Raw genomic sequence first — 22,803 nt, 5'->3', positions numbered from 1 at the left:
GAAAGCTGCTGGACCCGCATCCCTTTAGATGTGATTTCATATAAGTATCTCCCCAAAAATGACATTTTTGTTGCAGGGGATGCCTGAAATCTGACTTGTATCTTAGGCAGACTTCTGAGAAAATTGGTGAGCCAATCACACAGGCAGGGAGTGATGTTTCTAGGGGGTGGTCAGTACACATTCTGTGTACAGAATGCCTCCAGGTAGCCATATTGCATTGCATTTTCAGAAAATTACAGTGGCTGCAGATTGACAATGAAAGGTAATTTTTACAATAACATTCAATTACAATATGATTTGTGTTGTATTTGTATACACTATATTATTTTTTCTTTATTTGCTATTTTTTTTCCCACACGAAAGTGGAGCTACCCTTTAAAGCGGAGCTTCGCTTTCTCAATCAATATTGGCGATTCTTAATCCTTGTGCTGCTAGCATTAGTAAATAGATAGGAAAGTATATCATATTTACTTGTTTTAAACTTCTTTTTTACATTTCTTCAGTTACTTACTGGTTTCTAGGCCTATGTCATACATCCCAGGAGTCTTCTGGAGGGGAGAAAGGATTTTCTCAGCTAAGCACACCCTCCCCTCTGCATGCCTAAGCTAAGGGCAGATGGATTCCAAAACGTAAACGCTACATGAATCATCTGCCCTTACGCAAGATGGCCACAGCCAGAAATGTTTGGGGGGGGGGGGGGGTGTTTTTCAAAGTGATTTCTTAGCAAAATAAAACATGGAGACATGGATGGTGGGTGAATTTGCTTTGAATATTAAAAATGAATCAAACAGCGTTTTTGGTGCTCAAATGCAATGTAGTTCCGCTTTAAGTGAGTTAACAGTGGAAGTCTCTCACTGTACTGGTTTCCACAAACAATACTGGGAAATAAGCAGCGTTGTGTTTTTACGAGAGAAGACAGAGAAGCTCCACGAAAGTTGTCATCTGGTTGTTATGAATAAAGCGGACCATAAACATTAGTTGCTCAAGGCAAGTACAAACTTTAAAAGCTCCAGACCAATAGTGGAAGAGTGCTTTCATTGTTCATACAATAGCAAACACATTTTGCAGACAAACAAGCTTCTCACTCACACAATTATGCACCATCTGATTGCCTTTAAATCAGTACGCTAGACTTATCTAGCATCTGCTTTGTGAGTCTTTTCAAACATTTACTAATATCGCTGAGCCCTGATGAAGGGGCGGGGCATTTCCCCTGAAACAGGTTGGCTGTTGTATGATCATCTTATGAACAATTAAAGCACTTCTGGGCTCTTATTGGGTCGGTGTAATGATTGGACAGGCTAGAAGGTCTCATCTGATTGCTACTGATTCCAGTTAACCTGCACCCTTTCCTTTATTCGCTTGGCACGTCTGGCTGGGTAACCTGAATATGCACGTTTAGGAAGAAACCTGTGGCCAAAACTAGCAAAGGATGGTTGGCTCAGATCGTGGTCTATGGCCAACTTTATTGCACAGCACTGATGCTTGTACCATAAAAATCCCTCCATGCACTGTGAAGAACTACAAGTTGAGCAGGATGTCTGGGCCATGTATGATTTACACCATGCCCCAGCTGTACTTTAAAGTGGATGTAAACTAGATTCATGAAATTTGACCTGTGTTGAAATGTTTACCTGTCTCTCTTCAAAGCCACAAGTCCGGTAGCTTTCTACTGCTCTGTTCTGTTATCAGCATGATAACTTCTGACAAGTTCTCCGTCAACTGAGATAAAACCAGGCTGAATTTTGTGTCGGGGTGGGTGCTATAAATAGATTAAAAGACAGCAGGTCTATTCACAGCACAGCTTTTTATGTTTCTGCATATGTGGAGAGGGGGTGTGTGCCTTTCCTCCAATCAGCTGTCTCACAGTGTATGGCCAAACTTTCCTCCCCCAGGTGAATCAGGAAGAGAAAATTCTAACAGGAAGTGCACTTTCTAAACAGCCTAGAAAGCTGAAGACAGCACATATACAAGTAAAACTTTTGTAGGGAGATTTGTTTCATTTCTGTGTATCATCTGAGGCCAGTCCCTTTACTGGGTAAAAGTGAGGGTCTACATCCACTTTAAGATGCTGGACACTCCAAACAGATGGCTAAAGAGTGCTTCTGCTTGGGGATAAACAGAGTGCTTGACTTTACAATACTGAATGTTGTATATTTACATCCATTATGCCCAAAAGTAAATTACAGCGAAGGTGTAAAACTGCTGGTACTTTCACTGCCCAAACACATTGTTAGTAAAAAGTAGAGCTGCTAAAGTTTAACACAATACAGTGCAAACTGTGCTAAGCCATGAGCATTTCTCTTTTACTGGCGGTGCTGGTTTAGGTAGTTTGAACATTGTATATGGATACCTGCATAAGAGTTTCTGGGCCCTCCAGCTACAGGTAGGCCTTGCAGCAGACCCACATTGGTGTGTACCTAGAATATTACAGATAAAAGGTTCTACAATCCTTTATCTGGTGTTGTATGACCAAACATTTTTGTTTGTTTTGCATGGAGTAGGGAAAGGTCAAAACTCTGATTGGGTTATTTTTTGCTGTCTGTGCCCTTGCTGGGAAGATTTCCCTTCACATTCTGTCCTGGTGCTTAACCCCTTGGAGCCTAAGCCTTTTTCTGCCATTTGTTGCTTACAAGTTATAATCAGTATTTTTTTTTCTAGAAAATTACTTAGAACCCCCAAACATTATATTTCTTTTTTTTAGCAGAGACCCTAGAGAATAAAATGGTGATTGTTGCAATATTTTATGTCACACAGTATTTGCGCAGCTGTCTTTCGAATGCAATTTTTGGGAAAAAATACACTTTCATAAGAAAAAAAAAACAATAAAGTTAGCCCAATTTTTTTGTATAATGTGAAAGATGATGTTACACTGAGTAAATAGATACCCAACATGCCATGCTGTAAAACTGTACACACTCGTGGAATGGCAAAAAACTTCGATACTTAAAAATCTTCATAGGCAACGCTTTAAAAAATGTTAACGATTACCTGTTTAGAGTTACAGAGGTCTTGTGCTAGAATTATTGCTCTCGCTCGAATGATCATGGCGATACCTCACTTGTGTGGTTTGAACACTGTTTTCATATGTGGGCGCGACTTGCGTATGCGTTCGCTTCTGCGCATGAGCACGGAGGGACAGGGTGCTATTACGTTTTTTTTTTTTTTGTTTTTTTTACACTATTCATTTAAAAAATAATACATTTTTGATCACTTTTATTGCTGTCACAAGGAATGTAAACATCCCTTGTGACAATAATAGGCAGGAAAAGGTGCTCTTTATGGATGGATATGGGGTCTAAGTAGACCCCAGACCCCTCCACTGCACTTAAAAGCATTCAAAAACGCCAAGTTTGGCTGTTTTTGAATGCTTTCATTTTTTTAAATCTGGCGCCTTTAAGGCTCCAGTAGCGGGAAATTATGTCATGACAACGCTTCCGGGTTTTTACATCGGAGACCTGATCAGAGCCGAATGCAGTTTTGTTTCGGTCTTCGACCCGCCAGCGGATATGTCGGCTGGTCGCTCAGGTCTCCCGGTGGAACGGGAGACCCGGGTGAGTCGGGGAATGTGGCAGAGAGGGGGGGCCCTCCCTCCCGCTCCTTGTAATGACAGCCTCCCTCCCGCTCCTTGTAATGACAGCCAAGTGGCTGCTCAGCCGTATCGGTTTGTCATTACAAGAAAGCCGGCCGTCGGCTCTAAACAACGGTACTGGGGTGATGCCTCTATCTGCAGGCATCACCCTGGAACAATCCCCTAAAGCAGAGGCTGAATATTTGCGTTCTATCGGCGCTAATGGGTTAAAGTGGCTGTAACCTCTTTCTATACCCTTACATATACCCAGTGAAGTGACTGAGGTGATACACCTCAGAGATTACATAAATCATCGTACAAAGGTTGTATCTGTTTACCTGCAGTCCTCTCTTCTATAAGTTAATTCAAAGTGTAGAATTTATACAGCTTTTCTAAGCGGCCAGAATAGGGAGCAGAGAGCTGAAATACACTCTGCAGAGCTTAAGGAGAGCTGATTAGAGGAAAGGACCAGAGCTGGGTCTGTCAATCACAAGATGTGGTCCTTTCCATCACCTTTTTTTTCTCTTGGTGTCAGGAACTTGTCAGAAGTAGCTCATGGAGATAGCAGAGGAACAGGGCAGTAGACAGAAAGGACACTTAGTGCCCTGGATTGAGACAAATAGACACTATAGAGGGATATGCTTTGTTCATATTTCATGTCTGAGGTTTACAACCACATTAAGCGTGTCTGATATAAAACGGTTTGTCAGTGCTGCACCTCTAAGGCAAGATACTTGCTAAATGTCTCAGTCTGTAGAAGAATTAAACTGGAAACCATAAAATTAGTTTCTTTATCCTCCTCATATTTTTGTGTTGAAGGTCCATTATATTTGAAAACAAATAGATTTTGGCTTCAGTGAATAACTAGGTGACTCTGGTGACCTGATTGGTTCATCTACTGCAGCCAGTACGAGAAGGTCTCATTCTCTCCATTGGATTTTCAATTACTTTATGTTTAACATATAAGGGGTGATATATGGTCAAGACCTCTATAAATAATCTATAAATGGTAACATCCTTAAGAGATACAAGATGCTAAATGAGATTTAGCTGATCAGTTTCTCATACTCACAATTAAAACATCAAATTTATGTGATCTCTTTACATTTTTCCAATAACCAATTCCATACCTCAACAGATCGGCGGTGATATAAATTGATGCAGTTAAAGTATAGTGCAGCCACACAAACTAGGGAGAGCTCTAACTTGTATCCTGGCAGGGGTTTTGGGAAGGTGCCCTTTTAGCCAAATCCCCGAAGTTGGTGAGGTCCCTTTTTTCTGAATGACTCTGAATTTGCGGCTGCAAAATAGTCAAAGGGGGGAATATGCTAAAACTGGAGCAGCCAGTATCAGGAGCAGGTGGACCATTCAGCTTTTATCTTCAGCCTATTCAGTTAAGCTTTAAAAATAAGATAAAGAAGCTGACTGGTTTCCATGCCCAACTGCTCCAAATTCAGTGTTCTCTGGTTCATACTCCATTCCCTGTAGTGTCACCCACATGCACAGAGGTAATAAGAAGGGAGGGTCAATGGCAATAAAACACGTGATAAGAGACTGCAGTCTGTTCTAGATATTTAGCAGCACTGTATTTTATACAGTTCTAAACTATAATGTTTTGTTTATGAATCCAAGGTTAAAAGGGGCAGTTCTCCTAAAACATACAACTCAATTTTAAGATAATGAAGAGTGGGATTGACTCCATTGATGAGAGATCTTCCATTGAGTTCCTGGATCTACACACTTGATGTGACCATTATGATGGGCTCCCTTATTTCTGGTTTGATTCACAAATACTTTAATTTGATAAAAAATGGAAAAGCAGTGGTTGGAATGTGCAAAGGTGGATGGGAACACCCAAACTTTCCACGTGGACAAAGTTGGGGGAACCCGCAGTTGAAGGGGCCCCATTGGTCCTAGGTACAAAGGGTAATTGTATTGCCCAGCCAGATAAGGGTACAAGGACTGCACTTGGGGAACCAACAAATCCAACCTTTCTGTCCACATCCTGAGCATGCCAGAATTAGACTGTCTGCACCTAACATTGATCCTCCTTAGCTGCACAAAGCACTGCAATGGATAAAGGCTTTAGATACTATAACAGGCCTGAAGTTTCTTGAGCATCAGGCTAAGAGAGAGGCTGTACAGTGTAAGGCTGGATACACACTATACAGCTTTTGTTGTTAGATTTCCTTTAGATTTACCTTCAACTATGTAGTGCAAGGGCCTGCCATATTATATGGTTTTGGTAAATCTAAACGAAAAAAATCGAAAGAAAACTGTATAGTGTGTATCCAGCCTTAGGCTGGAGGGAGAGTGCAGCCCACCTGACAGAGGGAAGCTGGCCATCAGCACAAACTAAAAAATGCTAAGCTGCAGCAAGTGTCAGTCCCTCCGCTTTCCTGACCACAGGAAAGAGCCTTTGGCTGTGAGCCATGCAATCAAATTTCCAGTCAGAGAGAAGGACTGTGATATTGACACTTATTTGCTATCATTGGAGAAAATGTGTTGTCAGTACCACCGGATACAGTGGGCTCATGATCTGTTGTCAGAGCCGAAAGGCAAATGTAGTCTGAAAAAACAAAAACAATTTTGATGCAATTATGTCCATTAAGAACACTATGATAAAAAGTATAACTTGGCCCCCAAAGTATACAGGAAGAAATTTAGGTCACTGCAGATACTTACATGGATGTGGTAAGCCACCTATGCACCACATTCTGGTAGTGGACTAAAAAACTGAAAAGGGATTCCTACAAGTCCCTGGAGGAACTGTGGATCCAGGATCAACTCCTACACATATATCCCACAGAAGTTTGTGATGCAGTGCAAACCTGAGCCTGCCAAAGTGTCAGTAGAAACGTACATAAACACTCAGGTATTTGACCACAGCAGGGCTCCCCCAAGTGGCTGAAAATGAGGGAACAACAAACCCTGCTACACCTGTGCGCCAAGCCTCCTAGCAAATAGTGATGGAGCCCCTAGCAAGCTGGCATCAGTTGACACCTGCAGATGCTATGCTTGTGGCAAGCCAGGACACCTTAAGAACACCTGTCCTGAGCAGAAGACATCGACTGCACCTGGGCAGCTGCCCAGCACCCATTCCTCTGTGCTGTTTATCAGTGGAAAAGCCAGGGGCAACACCAACAACCTACAGCCTGCCACTGTGAGCAACCCAACCATTTTTGGCTTTTAGGACACCAGTGCAGACAATGTGCTTATTCCCTCTGAGCTGGTGGAAAAAAAGGATAGCATTCTACAGAAGTCCCTTGCTTTTATTAGAATTCTGGAAACATGCTCATATGTACCCCCCTTGTGGGTTTTCATCAATCAGGAAGATGGGAAAGGTTGGAGACTCAGATGAGATTCCCACACCAGTGCCGCTAAGCGCAGATCCCATACTATATTTTTATATGCCTTCTGATGACACCTAGAATTCATGAAATGGAACCTCTGGGCATACCAAGATACTTTTGCAAAGACATGGGTTTGACATTTGGGCTATTTAGAGATGGGCAGAGGAAGAGAAGAAGAAGTTGGGTGAAAGTGCACAATAGCTGAATCTGATGACAGCGCTTTTCTGGTGTGATTAGTCACTTGTACTGCTCTTAAGGCTTCAGAGGTACAGTCTGTGGTTACAGAGCAGGGTTATGGTACCCATAAACCTTTCCTTAATCTGACCCAGTGGAAACAGCTGCTATTCTTGCTTGCCACAGAACAGTTGTCTGGGACTTGTAGTGCTACATGTGAGCAAGCACTGCAGCCTAACTTCCAGCTCTACTGTCGAGGGAGATAAACAAGGGGGTTACAGGGACCATGGAAAGCTCGGTAGGGAGGATCTGCCTGCGGAAGACAAGAGGAAGATATGGTAAAATAGCTCTTTTACTACTAGAAATGAAGAAAGCAAAGTCCGTCCAAGACTCAGAAATAGGAAGTACTGAAAGAGTTGTATATATTGGGTTGGTACCTCAGGTACCTCAGCAGGCTTAGATGGGACTACCAAAAGGTATCAGAAAACGACTGAGTTGCGCTTGAATCCATCCTGGTCACCGTATTTGGTCAGTACATTTACCATCACAAAACGTCACTTACCACATATATAATTCACTATATTATATATACTATATATTATATTTTATGCTACACTTTCAGTTAACCCTCTGATATTTGCAGAATCTCCTGCAGGCCCAGATAGGACCACCAACTATATCCTTAAACGATCCAATTGGAGCATGAACCATCCTGGGTTGTTCAGCTAATCTTTTTTTAAAAAGCACGTCACTGTAAGTGCTCCATTTACATATCTGATGCCATATTTAGTTACAAACTTGTTCTCTGCATAAACTTTCTTACATAACATTCAGCTATATACCATTGCAGGACGCTCCCTAAAGGTTCTCGCTGCTTAGTGAGGGGCAAAAGAACCATACATGGAACAGAAAACAATGTATGTATACTCCATTTTATACCACACGACTAAACCCGTGGTATACATAAATAAAGAAATAATTTATGTTCTTTTACCTTATTGTTACAGAAATTATGACAATAACCTATAATCCTTGAAAAAGGCTTGCAAAAAGCCGAAACGTGTAGGATACGCACCAGGAATTATATCTGATCAAACTTCCAAGCCCCACAGCATGGAGGGACAGAGACAGATATTCCTATAAACAGTCACCTTATGACACATGTCACAATATTTCCAACCTTCTAGCACTCATCCACTCTGGGTCTATAACCAATCACAATGAATGTGTATAGACATCTCTTATGTTTGATGCAAACAAATTCTTTTTCTATTAAATAAGAATAATTGTATCTTACATACCTTGTATACAATTCACTTGCCTCTAAAGTCCCACCCCACCTGGCCTGAGGTACCAACCCAATATATACAATTTATTCAGGGACGAAGGCAGACACGTATTCTTATAGCCCTATAGAGATCAAAACCTACCCCGTACTGAAAGAGTTATCTTACTAGGTGGTGAAAGTGACAGAAATCACACCTATGGATCAATGTTGTAGCAGGATTGCTAAAAAGAGAAGCCTGCTGGTGTCAGCGTAAAATAGGTGAAGTCCAGTCCTGGATCTAATCCATGCGGAGTTTCAGAGCTGCAGGGTAGCAGTGTGCATGCTGTGCAGAGGGCCAGGGAAAAGACTTCTGAGTAGCAAGGTGTGGGTAGTTGCTATGCAACATATTTATTGGCCATTCTCCTTTGACAACATATTGAGATAATGTAATAATTGTATTTGGAAATGTATTTAGAATACATTTGCATCAGGAGTGTGTCTGCTGAGCATAATAAATTCTCTCCAACACCTATTCCTCAGGCCCCTTTCATGGGGGGGTTAACTAGATCTGCAACACCCTCTGCATGGACATCAAACTTCTGTTGAATCTTGCAACTGCAGTTCTAGTATGACATCAAAACTATTAATGATACTGAGAGAGTCACATTTCTGAGAGCCGTTGACTCTGATTGAACTTAAGCTGACTATACATGGATCAAAATTTGGCCAGTTTAGCAGGGACTGGCTGAATTTTAATCAATGTGTGGCTACTGTGGTTGAACATTTCTCTTCAACCACTCTGTCAGTATATTTTAACTCAATCAGCGCCACAGGAATTAGGCTGCAGCTCTGATCTGTGTTTATCTGAGGGCGGGGGAGTCTCCCTACTGTCAGAACATGACACAGCGGGGAGGATTCTACCATCCACATCGAATGTGTGGATAGGGATATTGGGTCTGACCCATGTATAGCCACCTTTATTCAGCCCGCTGGCTGAATGAAAAAAAAGCTGAACTGATTTCCCCTATTCACAAATTTGATATGGATGGGGCAATTCTCCGTGCTGCAATAGTGCATTCTGACTGTGGGGAGACTCCCCTGCTGTCAGAATACATGGATCAGCACTGCATCCCATTGCCTGCAGTGCTAATCGAGCAGCTTTTATATGGCAGGGTGGTTAAACCGAAGTCGATCAGTAGATCGACTCTGTTCAACTGTAGAGGTCACACATGAACCGAAATTCAGCCGGACCCTGCCAGATGAATTTCAATCCGTGTATGGCCAGCTTTTGGGCTGGACTCAGCCTGTCAAACTCCATCCATTAAAATATTCATTCTGAACCTAAGCACGTGTGCAATATTTCCTACTTGACTTTACTCGCCAAAATTTGCTTTGCATTCAACATACAAAAAGAAAAAAAAAACAAAGAACAACAAAGCTTTAGCACTCTCTGTCTACCAACGATGCACGCGTACTGCACAGAGCGATGCTGCTCTCCTCAAGTGGGAAAACTTGACAAAACACTGCAATAAAGACACAGGAGAGCGCAAACACCTAGTGCATCATCACCAACACCATTTTTTTTAATAAAAATGCAAAAATATACATATACAAATACTCAAAAACACGAGAAGATAAAAGCTTGTCAAATCACAACTCCAGCATAGGATATTTCCAAAAACGTTGCAGTTGGACAAGCCCCCCTTCCTCAGAGCTCTGAAAACGTTTCAGCTTTCCAACTGCTGCATTTTTAGAAATCATCTATGCTGGAGTTGTGATTTTACAAGCTTGTATCTTCTCATGTTTGTGAGTATGTTTTTGGCATCTTTATTAATAAACATGGTGTTGGTGATAATGCAGTAGGCGTTTCCGCCCTCCTGTGCAGTTTTATACAAAAAAAAAAAAATTTGATTCACAAGATTGTTAAAGGGAAACAGTACCCAAAGAAGAGGCAGGTGCGTGACAAGTGACTGGCAGAATAAAGAGACTGGTACATTTCTGGGAAAAATCAATAACACATCCTTCAATATTTTAAACATAAGTCACCTAACCATTGACTCCTTAAGATGTCTAATTATCAAGTACAGTTCTGACTCCTTTGAAAAGGTATATCACACTGATATGAAGGGAAGAGTGACATAGTGCCTCATGTATCAGTGTCAGTGCTATGAACTGGAATCATTAATCAGATTTAAACCCGTTACAAAAGTCTGGACCTAATTGCTGGCCGTGGGGAAAACAAAAACTAACACTTTGATACATCAGACTATAGTGAGCAGTATATCAGCTTACTTCTTGTTGGTTGTCCGTACAATACAGCAACGCTCAGTCTTGTCTACCGTTACACTATATACATCTTTAGGGTAAGGCAGATTGCGGATTCTCCACTGAAAGCTTGTCTTTGTGTCCTTCCTCATAAAAACAGGCTGGCAAAAAGAAAGACACACACATGAAATAAACAATAAGGTATATTTAAAGCGAAAAAAAAAAAAAAGGATGTAGCATTTAACTCATCATACCAACAATAACAGGTAACAATTTTTATTAATTACTTATGTGTTGTTTTTTTTTCTTAATTAGCAGTAAAAAAAATGTACCTTTCAGTTTGGATCTACTGACATTTTCTAAAAAAAAGTGTAAAAAAAAAAAATGAAAATGTCACTTGCTGCAATATGGCAAAATGAAAGCATTTTGTACATTACTGGAAGATTTCTGTACAGTGGTGCACAGCAGCGGTCCCCAACCTTTTTGGCACCAGGGACCAGTTCCATGGCAGCCAATTTTCCCAGGTACTGGGGGGGGAAGGGGTTGGTTGTGGTCAACAGGTCAGAGGGTGGGATATTCACGGAGCCTGTCCTCAGACCCCCTTTACATCACAGTCCCCCCTTTAAATCAGTGTCCACGGTACCCCTTTACATCGCAGTTCAAGCAGTGCCACAGTGTTCTCATTTCCCCTTCACATCACAGTCCCTCTTTACATTACAGTGCCTCTTTACATTAATGTAACGGGGACTGCTCTGTAAAAGGGGGTATTGTGATGTAAAGGGGACTGCAATATAAAGTGGACAGCCCTGCAAAGGGGGCACTGTGATACAAAGGGGACAGCACTGTAAAGATTTCAGTGCCCTTTTACAGTGCAGCCCCCTTTATTCTACAGTGCCCCTAGCAATCACAGCCTCCTCCATCACAGTGCCGCTGCAGTCTGCCCCCACCCCCTTTTCTAACATCATACATCCCCCCTCCAATCTCTGCCTCCCCTGCATAGGACTCCTACCTTTGGCGAGGCAGGGGTTATCAGTTCTGGTGTCCCCTCCCTGCTCCCCCACCATCTGACAATGACATTATTGGCCGGGTGGGTGGAGGAGCTGGAAGAGGACACACGGGCATGGCCGCACAGTGGGAGGTGAGCAGTGACCGCAGAGTGTGATAGTGCTGTGCAGACCGCAATCCCCACTCACCTCCTGCTGTGCAGCCTGGTCATCAACAGTCCACAGAGCAACACCTGCCTATTTGACTAGCTCACTACTTTTCTCAATAGTCAGGACTGAAATTAAAGTCAAATTTCAGCCATCCATTTCAGCTTTTTTGTAAACTGAGAATTGTCCACTTCTAAAGGGATGAGTACACTGCAGATTTTCTATTAACAAAAATGATATTGCACTGGGTAGATCCAATAAAGCGTAAGCTTCCCATTTAGAAATCAGTTTGAAAAAAATAAAAGATTTGCATAAGTTTTCTAAGCACAGCACAGCCTTTTAATAGGGCAGACAATGTGAAGCATTTCTTCTTCAATACTCACAATATAAGCACCAACATTGTACATAATCCCCCTACTCCCCCTCCCAGGGCACCTGCTCGGTTTACATTAATATGAAAAGGCTGCTAGATCACTGCTAGGAGGAGTAAAGTGAGCTGAGCTGCTCAGAGATAGAGATTTCAGTGCTTCTGCTGAAGAATAATTGCACAGAACCAGCAGCTAGAGAGGTCAGTGAAGTCTTTAAAGCCAATTTACCACTCATTAATAATAAGTAAATATTAACATGTGGCCAGGTTCACTTTAAACTGCCAGTATTTAAGATGTGGTTTTCATGTTGCCAAGCTACATAGTAACTACAAAAGGAAAATACACAATGTAGAAGTCCAAAAAAAACTGCAAAGAAAAAAGCAAATAAAACAGATTACAAGATAGGTTAGCGGTTTTTCAAAATACATACATTGGAACTGTTTTCTTTTAAGAAATCATTTTGTAGCACTGCGACCACTGGCGGTGGAGTTTCCCCAACTTCAGTATGCCATTCGCCATGTGCGCCCAGGGCTGATTTCTGTCTCCATTTCCTCACTGGAAGCACATGAAGATTAGAAAGCATATTACAGAGGACTATTATTGAAAAAGAGGACCATTTGCAGCATGTACCTAGCATTGTTCACTCTGCACAACGTAGCCAGTTAGAGGAGAAAATGGCAAGCAGCTCATTCGCTTATAGCAAGCAAGAAGGACATGTGGGAGAGGCAATAAAGTCTGTGTTATGAATATGCAGAATATAGCTGGCTGCTTTAGGCAGCACTTTCAATTTCCAGCACCACGTTATTTATTTTCTACAATTAAAATTAGCTTATTTATTTGTTTCTGTGAGACTGATGTTTACAACTATGTAATGGATTTGCGCTGGCAACAAAGGGGCGGGGGGAGCAGCAGATAGAGGGTTATTCGCACAAAAGAACGGCAGGTTCTCTTGTGCGAAAAAGCCTACATCAGCTGCTTTTCACTGTCAAAATTAGAGATCCTTTTTAAAACTAAAACATTTTTTCTGAGAAAGACAAAACAGGAGATGAGGTTAAATTTCCTCTCATCAGAAGCTTTTCTCACCTCTGTCCTGGTTATAACTTTAACATTTTGGATTTCCTATTACTTTCTGTTCGGGCGCCATTCATTTTTTTACAGGTTGCAGAGCAAAATGTTGCAATCCACAGCCTCCTGTAATGTGTGGATATCGAGGGAGGCTGTGGTCGCCTGATATATACATCTCCTGTGCCTAGGCAAAGAAGTGGTGGCCCCTAATCTATAAATTAGAAAAAAAGGTATTTATGTTTTACAAACGTTTAACATTCACTCATTTTGTACAGCGGGATTGGGAGGAAAGTTGAGTGTTAGTTGAAAGGTCTGCTTTAAGTAGCATAGTGAAAACTGGTATTTTATCTTCAGACCATACATGCAAACTTTAAATAATCGATTGGAACAAACATGTTTATAGAAGCAGTAAAACAAACTACAAATTGGTTAACATGAAAGAAATTATATTAGTGCTTAAAGATTAACACATAAAACATTCAGACATTTAGGAAAAAATTGTATGGTAGCGGATATTCCACTACCCGCAGGTCACTTCCTATAGTAATGCATTTGATCGGGGGACTCCAAACTATGGCCCTCTGCAGGAGTTTTCTCTGATCTGCAGTCAGGGTCAGTGGCCTCTCACACAGGTCTGCCTTTCTCCCAAACATCCACAATACCACCTCTATCCTAGTCTTCAGCTGTCTTTGCATCATTATTAGTTGATAGCACTGCTGGGGTCCCAACAACCAATAATGTGCTTACCCCAACATTCACAGAAGGATGGTACTTCCTCTGTCAAGACCTGCTTCTCCTGCGGCTTGAGCTTAGCTCCTGGGCTGTTCAGGCTCCCTGCCTTGCTGTAAGTGTGTGAGCTAAGGGGAATGGGGGGGGGGGCTGATGTGAGGGGGGGGGGGATTTTGATGGGGATCATGATGTAAAGGGAGACTCTGATAAGCTCAAGTTTATTTTGAAATGTTTTGCCTTGTTTTACTGAAGCTCTTTCTCCGTTATTTTGAATCATATCCTGTGGATTATAAAAAAGCTCCAAGTGAAACAAACAAATTCATTCATTTAAATTTTATAATTTATTTATAAAATTTATTTATTTTATAAAATGTATAAAATACTTGTAGAAATATTAGGTGTGGCCCTTGTGCTAAAAAGTTTGGAGACCTCTTCATTAGATGAATTTGGTGGAACATGACAATTCCTGCTCAGAACTCCAACTTACTAGGTAGCACTCCTATCCTCTGCAGTGCTAGAATAACGTATATAACTGCACTTTGGACTCTCTGTGGTCAATAATTATGTATCATTTATTATACTAGTATGATTTGATGCTGTACAGCTATGTACTTTTCTTACCCAATAACTCATGTGTCTTGTGGTCATATTCTTCCACCATCTCCTTGCCATCTGAAAATAGATAGTGCACTTTTCTTCTGCCTAGAAATAAGAAATTAAAGTGTTTACAACAAGAATGATCCTCAATATATGTTTAGCAGTTCTTAGTGGTATTAAGGGTTAGGCTTTTTTATTAAAAAAAACAAATATGTCATACTTACCTGTTCTGTGTAAATGTTTTGCACTGCACGGAGCAGGCACGATCTTCTTCTTCTTGGGTCCTGTGCTCCTAGCTCCTGCCCCTTGACAAAAGCCCCCCAATAGCAAGCCTTTTTATATGGGGGCACTGGTGCGTGCTCACTCCTGAGCCCTGCTCTATGTATCCTTAAGACACATGGAGCCGTGGATCGGCCCCACCCCCCTGCTCGCTCTGCATTGGCTCACTGGCTATCTCAGCCAATGAGGAGAAAGAGACCCAGGACAGCCAAAGCTCTCTTGCACATCACTGGATTGAGAGCGAGATCAGGTATTAGGCGGGGCTGTGGGGTGGGGGGGGACATCGAATGCATGAAGGTAAAAAACCTTCAGCCTTTACAACCACTTTAAAATAAAGGCAAACAGTTTTTCTTAATTTTGGATAGAGTAGAGATGGATTAAAACAAATAGAAAACCTGTTTGGCTTTATTGCTGCCTGTGCTCCTGTTTTCACTGAATGTGAAAGTAAAAGAAAATCCACCAGAAAAATGTCACCAGACCAAGGAATAGAGGGGAAAACCCCCGTTAGACTTATTGGTAAAGGTATTTCCATGAATCTTCCAGGACAGCTACTTAGAGAGAGGATTGGCTCTGCATTCTACAGGAAACACAAATCAGACTCAATTAAAAAAGCCCTCCCCTTCCTCTGACCCTCAGTTTTTTGGAGATCAAGTAAACCTCCTCCAATGTGCACAAGGCACTGGAAAAATAGAGAGAAAAAACTCAGTAACCACTACCACCAAGTTATATAGCAGCAATGGTTCCCAAAAAGAATAGGGTGGGAATCCGGACGCTGTCCTGGAAGATTCATGGAAATATCGTTACCAGTAAGTCTAACGGGGGTTTTCCCCCTCCCTTCATCTTCCAGGACACCTACTTAGAGAGGATAAGCAAGATTTTTTACCTTAGGGAGGGGCGACAGCCTGCAGCACTTTCCTTGCAAAGGAAAGGTCCTGGCTGGAGAGCATTTGTACTCTATAATGCCTGATGAACGCATGAGAAAACCAAACCACAGCTCTGGAAATTTCTTTCTAAGATGCTCCTGCTCTTTCTGCCCAAGATGTGGCCAAAGATCTAGTAGAATGCGCCCTAATCCTGTTAGGTAGGGTCTGACCTGAAGAAGTGTAAGCTTCACAAATAGTTTCCCTGATCCACCGAGCAATGGAGCTCCTGGAGGCCCTGGAACCCTTCCTGGACCCACTAAATGAAACTAGAAGCTGAGAGGATTTTCTAAATTCACTAGTTATTTCTAAATAACGAAAAAGACATCTTCTAACATCAAGGCAACTAAACCTTTCCTCCTCCAGATTTCTGGGGGAGGTACAAAAACTAGTAACAAGAACCTCTTGTTATCTGTGAAACCTATAGGTAAACACAGAGGGTCTGGGTTAATAACCACCCTATCATCCAAAATTCGCAAAAAGTGGTCCTTACAGGAAAGGGGACTCTAAATCTGAAATCCTTCTGCCCGAAGTGATGGTTAAAAGAAAAGTTTTCTTCATAGATACAAATTTTGTAAGTGCATTCAGTACTAAAAAGACAGATCCCAAGGAGGTATCAGTACAACTAATCAAGGGGTATGTCTGGCTCTAGATAAAAGAAAACTTTTAATCAATGGATTCTCGGCTAGCCTGATATCTAGGAAAAGTGACAGGGCAGAAATCTGTACTTTTAGGGTACTAACAGAAAGACCCTTTTCAACTCCTTCCTGTAAAAAATCCAGGATACAGGGAATAGAAAAGGAATCAATCCAAGCCCTATTCTGCCAGGTCACAAACGTCTTCCAGACTTTGTCGTAAATTTTTCTTGTGACTAATTTAAGGCTGTCTAGAATAGTACTAACAACCCTTTCCGAATACCTCTTTAACTGTAGGATGAGCTGCTCAGCCTCCAGGCCGTCAGATGGTAAATCTGAGGGTTTTGATGAACACTGGCCCTTGCCGGAGAAGGTCTCTTCGATCTGGCAGGGGCCAGGGGAGAGCTGTGGAGAGGGATCTCAGAATTACAAACCAACTCCTTGGACACCAAGGAGCTATTAGATTACCTCCGCCTGTTCCTGAACAATATTTTGCACCACCAGAGGTAGCAAATGGCGGGAAGGCATAAGAAAGATTAAACCCCCAAGGAAAGGTCAGTCTGTCTGTTCCCAACTCGTCGTCTCTCTTTCCTGTGAGAAGAAGGCTGGGAGCTTTGTGTTCTGACAGGATGCGAAGAGGTCCACTGAGGGCACTCCCCAACCTTCCTCCCACCCCTAACCTGGCATCATTGCAAACTTTTGGCAGGGGCTGAAGGAACAAAGAGAGCCCCCCCCCCCCCCTCTTTTGATTTATCTTTATTAAATGACCACTTCTACTACTTTTTGCTAATAGTGACATTTGAAAGATAGGTTTAGACTTCAGATAGGAGTCCTCCAGGACCTTGTGACTTTATATATATATATATATATATATATATATATATATGAGTGGGCAATTAGAAAAATTCAAGACATTAGTCCCAAACTGAGCATGCCTAAATTAAAGGCATTTGTAAAAGTTTGTAAGGGGGAGATCAAGTTTCCGCTGTAATTCAACAAAAGATGAAAGAACAGTGCCATTACAGATTTTCTAGGGCAGTGATGGCAAACCTTGGCACCCCAGATGTTCTGGAACTACATTTCCCATGATGCTCAACTACATGAGCATCATGGGAAATGTAGTTCCAAAACACCTGGGGTTCCAAGGACCGCCATCACTGTCCGAGGGTATTTAAACCTTTTTTTCCCCCCAGAAAGAATACTCTGTGAAATGTAGCAGATGAAGAAACATGGGATTGTGCCAAGTAGGGAGTGTAACCTCAATGTCCCTAAATCCTACAACTCGCTTGGACTCTCTCCACACCGCTCTAGCCAAATTCAAAATCAGCAAGCATACTTTTTCTATTTATTTATGAATAAATTAAACAAGATTGGTCCCAGGAGAGAACCTTGAGGGACCCCACTTTCCACACCCGCCCAATTCGAGTACTCCCCATTAATCACCACCCTCTGTACTCTCCCCTGGAGCCAGTTCTCTATCCAGGTACTCACCTTATGGTCCATACCTATCTTCCTTAGTTTGTACAGTAAGCGTTTGTGGGGAACGGTGTCAAAGGCCTTTGCAAAGTCCAGGTACACCACATCCACAGGCTTTCCTTTATCTAGGTGGCAGCTCACTTCATCGTAGAAGGTTAATAGATTGGTTTGGCACGAACGATTTTTCATGAATCCATGCTGATTACTACTTATGATACCGTTTTCATTACTAAAGTCTTGTATGCAGTCCTTTAACATCCCCTCCAAAATTTTGCAGACTACTGATGTTAGGCTGACCGGCCTATAGTTAACCGGGATACATCTCGGCCCTTTTTTCAATATTGGTACCACGTTGGCTATTTTCCAATCAGCTGGCACCATACCCGAAGATACATATAGACACTTCAGTAAAAGGACCATTTTAATTAGGTTAATTCTGCCTGCTACTAATAAAGGAGGTTTAGCCCATATAATAAGTTTAATCCTAACCACTCGCATCAGGGGGTCCATACTAGCTTTTAATGCCTCAGACGAAGATAATGTAATTATTATTCCCAAATATTTAAAAGAGGTGACAGTTTTTAGAAGGGTTACAGTGCCACTGTCTACAAATACCTGAGGTCGGAGAGGTATCAGAGCAGACTTTTGCCAATTAATTTTTAGGCCTGAGTATGTACCGAAGAGGTCAATGATTTGCATTGCAGCACTTAATGACCCAGAGGCATCCTGTAGATACAAAATGAGATCATCTGCATACAATCTTATTACATCTGTTCTATCACCCAATGTAATTCCTTTCATGAAAGGAGACTGCCGGAACCGCAAAGCCAAGGTCTCTATAGCCACTGCAAAAATAAGCAGTGACAAAGGACATCCCGGCCGTGTACCCCTATGATGTGGAACGGATGTAGATAATAAGCTATTAACCAGAAGCTGGGAGATGGGGTTTGCATATATTATCCACTTCTGGACCGGAAGATTTTAACCCCTAATGACCAGGCCCTTTTTTGCAATTCGGCACTGCGTTACTTTAATGGACAATCGCGTGGTCATGCGATGCTGTACCCAAATAAAATTGATGTCCTTTTTTTCCCCCACAAATAGAGATTTATTTTGGTGGTATTTGATCACCTGTGCACTGTAAGCAAAAAAAAAAAAAGAGTCAATTCTGGAAAAAAAAAAAAATATTTTTCACTTTCTGCTATATTACATTCCCCGAAAAAAAAAAATCAAATGTTTTCATCATTTTAGGCCAATTTGTATTCTGCTACATATTTTTTGTAAAAAAAAAAAAAAACTGCAATAATTGTATTTTGATTGGTTTGCGCAAAAGTTATCCCGTCTACAAACTAGGGGAATGATTTATGTCATTTTTATTTTATTTTTTACTTGTAATAGCGGTGATCAGCAATTTCTTTTGCGGGACTGCGACATTGCGGCGGACAGATTGGACCCCTAACTGACATTTTTGACACTTTTGGGGGAACCAGTGACATTACTACAGTAATCAGTGCTATTAATATGCACTGTTACTTTAATAATGACACTGGCAGGGAAAGGGGTAACCCAGGGCCTATCAAAGGGTTAAATGTGAGCCTAGGGGGTGTTTTCTAACTGTGGGGGGGATGGGCTTGGGTTTGTGAAATAAATACAGAGACCTGTGTTCCTAAATAGGAGGAACACAGGAGCTCTGTATTGATTCCTGAGAGAACAATGGTCTGCAGTGTTTACAAAAGCAGACCGCCGTTTTCTCTTCACGGGGAGCGATTGCGGTTGCCCAGCGGCAATTGCAGCCGCTGGCTCCGTGGATCGGCTTCTCTGCTGGCGCACCCCCAGGATCGCTCCCGTCTTATATAGGCGGTGGCTGGTCGGCAAGTGGTTATAGAAACCCTTTTGAAATTTCTCAAAGCCAAACGATTGCAAAGCGGTTAATAAAAAGGGCCATTCTATTGAATCGAAGGCTTTGGCCATGTCCAAAGATGCCAGGACACTAGATTCTGGAAGGTCATCCCAAGTTGGACAATCAGTTGTGTTCTACGAATATTAATAGAGGTAGACTTCCTAGGCATAAAGCCAGTTTGGTCCGGATGGAGAATGCTGAAAATAGCAGAATTAAGTATTTTAGTTAGAATTCTTGTAAGTATTTTGTATTACAGTTTAACAGATGATAATATGGAAACAGCAGAAAAGCAGGTGCAAGCATTGCAGCGATGGGGTGACTTGTAGTAGGGTTGCCACCTCATCCCTTTAAACCAGGACACACATTAATTACACAGGTTCCTATGGCTGATTAAGGTGGTAATTGAACTTCCTTATGTGCATTATATCAGCCTCAGAACCTGTATAATTAATAGGTGTCCTGGTTTAAAGGGATGAGGTGGCAACCCTACTTGTAGCACCTGTGCTCTGGCTTCAATTCCCAGCAAGCACATTGTACATATCAGTGATAATGGAGGAATATCAGGATTCTATGTGTGTAATAGGGTTATCTTCTCCTGAGAAGCAGGCAGCATGGAGTCCTGTACAGCCAGCTGACATGCACCCTCCATGCTGCCCCAGGACACACACATGACATACCGTCCTGCAGGATACAAGTCTTCTTAGCCGCTCTCAGGCTCTCCAGCCACAGCTGCACCGCCATTTTTCCCGGTCCCTTCTCTGTCACTATACCAACCAGCGAGTCACCATAACAACCCGCACCGGTCTCTGCCTGTTACTATGACAACCCCGGCCGGGCCCTCCCTGTTAGCGGACTGATACTCAGAGCACACCGCGTGACCCACAACAACATCCGGGTCAGCCGGAAGCGGTAGTGACCCAGACAAGTCCGGGCAGTAAGTGGGACAAATCTTATTATTACCGCTAATGGAATACTAAGGGACGTTATACCGGTCAGCTCTGCGTGCAGCTTCAGGGAGAGAGAATAGTTCTATGTTATACAGACACACGGGGCTTCCCACACTCCTGTCCAGGGGCCCAGCTTCTTCTATACACCAGACCTGTATGAGGTGTGACTTTTATGGACAGGTCTGCTTTAGGGCTCATTGTATGGGAAGAGGTGCGTCTTTTTTTTGTAGCATTAGACAATTGTGTAGTCATGCGTCAGTGTGTGCTGAAATGCATTTTAACCACTTCAGCTCCGGAAGGTTTTACCCCTTTAATGACCAGGCCATTTTTTTGCGATTCGGCACTGCGTTACTTTAACGACAAATTTGCGGTCGTGCGACGCTGTACCCTAATACAATTGATGTCTTTTTCCCCCCCCACAAATAGAGCTTTCTTTTGGTGGTATTTGATCACCTCTGCGGTTTTTAGATTTTGCGTTATAAACAAAAAAAAAGAGCGAAAATTTTGAAAAAATACTTTCTGCTATAAAATATTCCCAATCAAAAAATTTAAAAAATCTATTTTTTTTTATCAGTTTAGGCCAATTTGTATTCTGCTACATATTTCTGGTAAAAAAAAAAAAATCCCAAAAAGCGTATTTTAATTGGTTTGCGCAAAAGTTATAGCGTTTACAAACTACGGGATACATTTTTGAATTTTTTTAAATATTGTTTTGTTTTTATTAGTAATGGCAGCGATCAGCAATTTTAACGGGACTGCGACATTGCGCCTGACAGATCAGACCCCTACCTAACATTTTTGACACTTTTTGGGGACCAGTGATATTAATACAGTGATCAGTGCTAAATAATATGCACTGTTACTGTATAATAGACACTGGCAGGGAAGGGGTTAACACGGGTGATCAAAGGGGTTAATGTGTACCTAAATGTGATTACTAACTGTGGGGGGTGGTTTTGTGACAGGCACAGAGAGATTGCGGTTTCAGCTTAACTGAAACTGCTGATCTCTCCCTGCCTGTCTGACAGAAGATCCGCCTGCTTTGTTTATATAAGCAGGCAGGTCTTCTCTCGGTTTCTCCGACGATCGCGGGAGGGCAGGACAGCGGCAATCACTGCCCGCTGTGTCTAATCACGTGCTATGTGATTTTTGCGCAGCGAGCCACCCTGCTGCAGTAATACTACGGCGGGCGGTCAGCAAGAGGTTAAGGGCCAGTTCACCCGAGCGCCTGCAGCTTTTTTTTGCATTGGCGACAATCCATTCGTTTCTACGCTGCCAAATGCGCAAAAATGAAGGCAGGCCCAATATCTAAAATCACACCAAAACGCATGGAACTGCAGTACCATAAGGTTTGGTGTCTGCAGAGGCACTCGCGTTTGCCAGATACGCAGGGGGGGTATTACCAGTTAATGGCACCTGCACATGTTCAAAGAGGGCTGTACGTCCCCGTGCGGTGCAGGAAACCTGCATTTCCTGCACTGAAAGAAGTGTCAATGGGCATTTTTGAATGTTGGATTTGGCGCAGAAAGAGTTAGAGCTTATTCTCATCAGGGGTGGTAAAAGCAGGCAATTGAGCCATTTACCAACCACCTAAACAGACATGCAGTCACTCAGGGCTGTGCATATGCCATAGCCACCTTTGCTTTACAGCCACAGCAAAAGCTAAACCCTCTGATGTCTGTCAGGCAGTAGCGGTGCCAAATGCAACCCATTCAAATAAATAGGGCCATGCTGCAACTGCCTACAAAGCACACAGTTGCAGTGTGGTGGGCTGATGGTTAAACCAGGGGGGAGGAGGGTCCATTTAACTCCTCATTACCAATCAAATACCCTCTGAAAATGATCCACTGCAGATCTCTTTTCAGAAGGCAGTCAATGATCGCCACATGTCTAAATGAGCACCTAAATGGGAGTAAACCGCCACAAAAATAAAAAATCGGTCCCTCTGCAAGTTTAAGTCATGATGTTCTAGTATGCGCTGCATGCTAGCACATTATCACAGACTTATATTGGATACACACTATACAATTTTCTTTACATTTTTTTTCTTTAGATTTACCAAAACCATATAATATGAGGTCAGACCTAATCAGGCAGGCCCTTGCA

At 42.2% G+C, this 22,803-nt stretch overlaps 2 protein-coding genes across 3 annotated transcripts in view; one reads left to right on the top strand and one right to left on the bottom strand.

Annotated features, from left to right (window-relative positions):
• The window catches only part of DPCD (deleted in primary ciliary dyskinesia homolog (mouse)), a 34,683-nt gene extending 14,126 nt beyond the window's left edge, over positions 1-20,557 (bottom strand). Inside the window, exons 1-4 of the mRNA XM_082268248.1 lie at positions 20,428-20,557; positions 14,565-14,645; positions 12,580-12,704; positions 10,658-10,791 (exon numbers count right to left, since the gene is read on the bottom strand). Coding sequence (XP_082124374.1) covers positions 10,658-10,791; positions 12,580-12,704; positions 14,565-14,645; positions 20,428-20,491 — 404 coding nt within the window. The 5' untranslated portion in view covers positions 20,492-20,557. The remainder of the gene's footprint in view (positions 1-10,657; positions 10,792-12,579; positions 12,705-14,564; positions 14,646-20,427) is intronic.
• Positions 20,558-20,629: 72 nt separating this feature from the next.
• The window catches only part of POLL (DNA polymerase lambda), a 55,285-nt gene continuing 53,111 nt past the window's right edge, over positions 20,630-22,803 (top strand). Inside the window, exon 1 of one of the 2 annotated variants that reach the window (XM_082268246.1) lies at positions 20,630-20,684. The gene's annotated coding sequence lies outside the window, so the exon portion shown is untranslated. The remainder of the gene's footprint in view (positions 20,685-22,803) is intronic. The other variant, XM_082268247.1, reaches the window with a different exon arrangement.

The sequence above is a fragment of the Pelophylax lessonae genome (assembly GCF_965119305.1).
Source record: "Pelophylax lessonae genome assembly, chromosome: 9".
In the NCBI taxonomy this organism is placed as follows: domain Eukaryota; kingdom Metazoa; phylum Chordata; class Amphibia; order Anura; family Ranidae; genus Pelophylax; species Pelophylax lessonae.
This window is presented reverse-complemented; position numbering and strand designations above follow the sequence as displayed.